Below are 3,182 nucleotides of genomic sequence, written 5' to 3'. Positions count from 1 at the left end.
TACATCTCTGCCTGTGAGTGAGTCTGTTTGTGTGAAAACTGATGTCTTGCATGTGTCTGATGAGAAAGAAAAGTCCTCTGATGAGCCAAATAAATTGAGTTTAGTTGTTTATGCTTCTGATAATGTTGCTCTGCCTCCGGCTGAAATTGCTGATGTCCCTAAGGAAGTCTGTACTGTCGTTGACACTCCTGTCTTACCTGCTAATGTTGAATCCATTGATCTATCAAGCCCCCACAAGTCTGAGAAAACAGGTGGAATCCCAGTCTACACTGCCACATCATTAGGCGAAAGTTTGGAACATGTGCGACATTTTGCTGGTCTACCTTATGCTTCAATCCCTCAACCATATCAAGTGATTCACCCTTCCGAATCTTCCAGCGAAGATGATAAAATACTGGCTGAAGTGTATGGATCTCAAGCACTTCCATCTGATGTTCCAACTGTTGAGGCAACTGCTCATCCTGACTCCACGAATTTCAAAATTCGAGAGATTTCGAATATTATTGGAAGCTCGTCTGCTAATGTTTCTGATTCTAGCCACTCTGTGACTCCGGTTCAATCCCCAACCAAAGAAACAAGACGGTCAAAAAGGAAGAATTTCCCAGTAAAGGTTGCGGTTGAGACCGGTGATGATAACGCTGATGTGGATCAACCTGAGAAGAAGAGAAAATCGAGTGAGATTGTTAAGCCTGAAGGAAACCTGCCTATTCAACAAGTGTTCAAGACTCTGCGGTCATCTGTTAAGCAAAAAGGATCTACAGCTGTTCAAGCTACCTTTGTACCAGCCCCTTCTGTCAGAAAAGGGAAGCCATCCACACGATCAAGAGGTCGAAGTATCACTCCTAAGGTCCCCACCTGTTGAAGAAACTGACCCATCTGTTTACCGGCCTCAGTTTGTATCTCCTGCTGCACAGACCAAATGGGCCACTATGGTTAGAAGAGATCTTATTGTTCAAAGATTGGTGGACGAGAACCAGCTGAACTCCGTTTGTGACATTCTGCCCTTGCTGAATGAAGTCGGATTGTTGAAAACTGTCACGGACATCTGCCCATACTCTAAGCTTCTCACGTATGAATTCTATTGCAATCTCAATGATGAGATTGACATTCTCACAGGGCCACGACCGATGCAGATCTTCATCAGAGGAAGGTGGTATGTTTTTGGGCCGGATATGATAAATGAATACTATGGCTTGCCTGCTGTGCAAGAAGAAGCTGTTACTGACTGGGACTTGGTTGCCAGAACTCTGACCGGTGGGCAGACAGAAACTTGGCCTACAGGTGACAAGGACTATCTGCAGAGCTCTCAACTCACATCCAGATATGTGATTCTACATCGCCTAGCCCTTTACAACTGGTTCCCATCAGCCCATTTCCACACCGTTGGCAAGCTTCTGGCAGGGTCCTTATTTCAAATTGGAACAAAGATGCAACTTGATCTGGGCAAATGGATTTACTATCACATCCTTACCTTGATTCATCCACGGGAACAGAAGGTAAGACTACCCTTTCCAAATCTGATTTATGGCATCCTTACCACTCAGGGCCTTGAGCCTATGCCCAGTGAAGTGATCAGTCCAACGTTGCTCTATACTGTTGATAAATGTCTGCTGTCTGGAGATCACATTCGGGATGTTGTTCCTGTGACTGCCCCATCCAATTTTGAACCTGATGTTGTGCCCAATGACTCTCCTCATGCTAAGGATGTTCAACTTTCCATACAGTTGAAGGCAAGGGTTGCTGATCTTGAGACGGTACACAGCATTATTGCAAAGCAACTGACAGGGGCCCCTACTGAGCTGCCTACCGTTCTTCTTCGTTTAAGCCTGACTGAAGCTGCTGCTGCTTCTTATCCTGTGAAGTCTGACAGTGACTCTCCCTCCAATGCTTGATCTTTGGCTACCATTGGCAAAAAGGGGGAGTATGAACTCAGGGGGAGTTTTTTGTTTGAGTACCTTCTGGCCCTGGCTGGGCGTTTTGTTTTTTATCTTAAACTGTCTTGGATTGAGTACCTTCTGGCCCTGGCTGGACACTTGGGTTGCTTCTTTATAATAATCTATCTTAGTTCTTTGTGTTTATAGTCGAGTTGTTTTGCCAAATAATAGCCAAAGGGGGAGTTTGTTAGTGTTTTTAAATGTTCAAAAACCACATATTATAATTGGCAATATTATTATGGCATACTAAGATAGGTTTAGAGTCTGTCCGTTTAGCTCTACAGATAACTGATCAATCAGAAGCAACAACAGAAGGACTGACACTGAAGATCTGATTTAGGAAGCTGATTTCTTAAAAGGCTTACGCGATATTATCAGACTCATATGGAAAGATGACCAGCGTATATTTTCAAGAAAGGTATGGACCTAATCTTCTGAGATTACATTACTCTTTTATAGTCCTACCTTCTACAATCAAAGACATCTATGGCGAGTGTTTATTGAAGGATCTATAAGTACCCTTATTCGAAGAGAATTAGGGTTACGCCGAAAGTAAGAAGAAACACTCCATATCTGCTATATGAGATTAGATCTTTGATTGTCATGCATCTTCTCAATACAATATGTTCACGGTGATTAAGATGATGAACTTGAGAAGAGTTACTGCTGCTTAAACGAAAGGACACTGTGATCACATTGTTGTGGGAACAACTTTATAGAGCGTCATTAAAGTGGACTGCATCAGAGTGGGCTCTCCAAGTGAAGGGATTTCATTGGACTTCTGTATGCATGGCTCTCCATCTTCAACAATCCATTAAACCTGTGTAGACTGGGTTTGTACCTTGTGTGGGGCACTTGGGTAAGATTATTGTATATCTACCTTTGTACATTGGATTATGATTTAGTGGATTGGACGCCTATGTGATCGTCCCCCAGACGTAGATACACACCGTATCGAACTGGGTAAACATTCTGTGTTTTTTGGCTTTTGTGCGGTTATCTTTCTCTTATATTCTCGCCATGATTTATCATTACTGATTGGCCTCTTAACTGAATAAATCAGTAATCTCGATCAGTCGACTAATTTTGTCAATTTACTTAAAATGAGAAATTGCAAAATTACAATATATTTTGTATTTTAACCTTATTATGTTTGTTTGATATTTTGTCATTGACATTTCTAACGTAATTTAAAATTTGCCCTACTCATATAATTTTTTGAATCCGTACCTACTATGGGGTTTTGTC

The 3,182-nt window shown here is 42.0% G+C and overlaps 1 protein-coding gene across 1 annotated transcript; it reads left to right on the top strand.

The window, feature by feature from the left end:
• The first annotated feature begins 929 nt into the window (after positions 1 to 929).
• LOC109174450 lies at positions 930 to 1,892 on the top strand. The gene has a single exon (XM_019323686.1). The coding sequence runs from the start codon at positions 930 to 932 to the stop codon at positions 1,890 to 1,892; it is 963 nt and encodes a 320-aa protein (XP_019179231.1).
• The last annotated feature ends 1,290 nt before the right edge of the window (positions 1,893 to 3,182 follow it).

The sequence above is a fragment of the Ipomoea nil genome, unplaced genomic scaffold (genome assembly GCF_001879475.1).
Source record: "Ipomoea nil cultivar Tokyo-kokei standard unplaced genomic scaffold, Asagao_1.1 scaffold0642, whole genome shotgun sequence".
Classification (NCBI taxonomy): Eukaryota; Viridiplantae; Streptophyta; class Magnoliopsida; order Solanales; family Convolvulaceae; genus Ipomoea; species Ipomoea nil.
The sequence above is the reverse complement of the archived record's forward strand: the minus strand, read 5'-3'. Positions and strand labels throughout refer to the sequence as shown.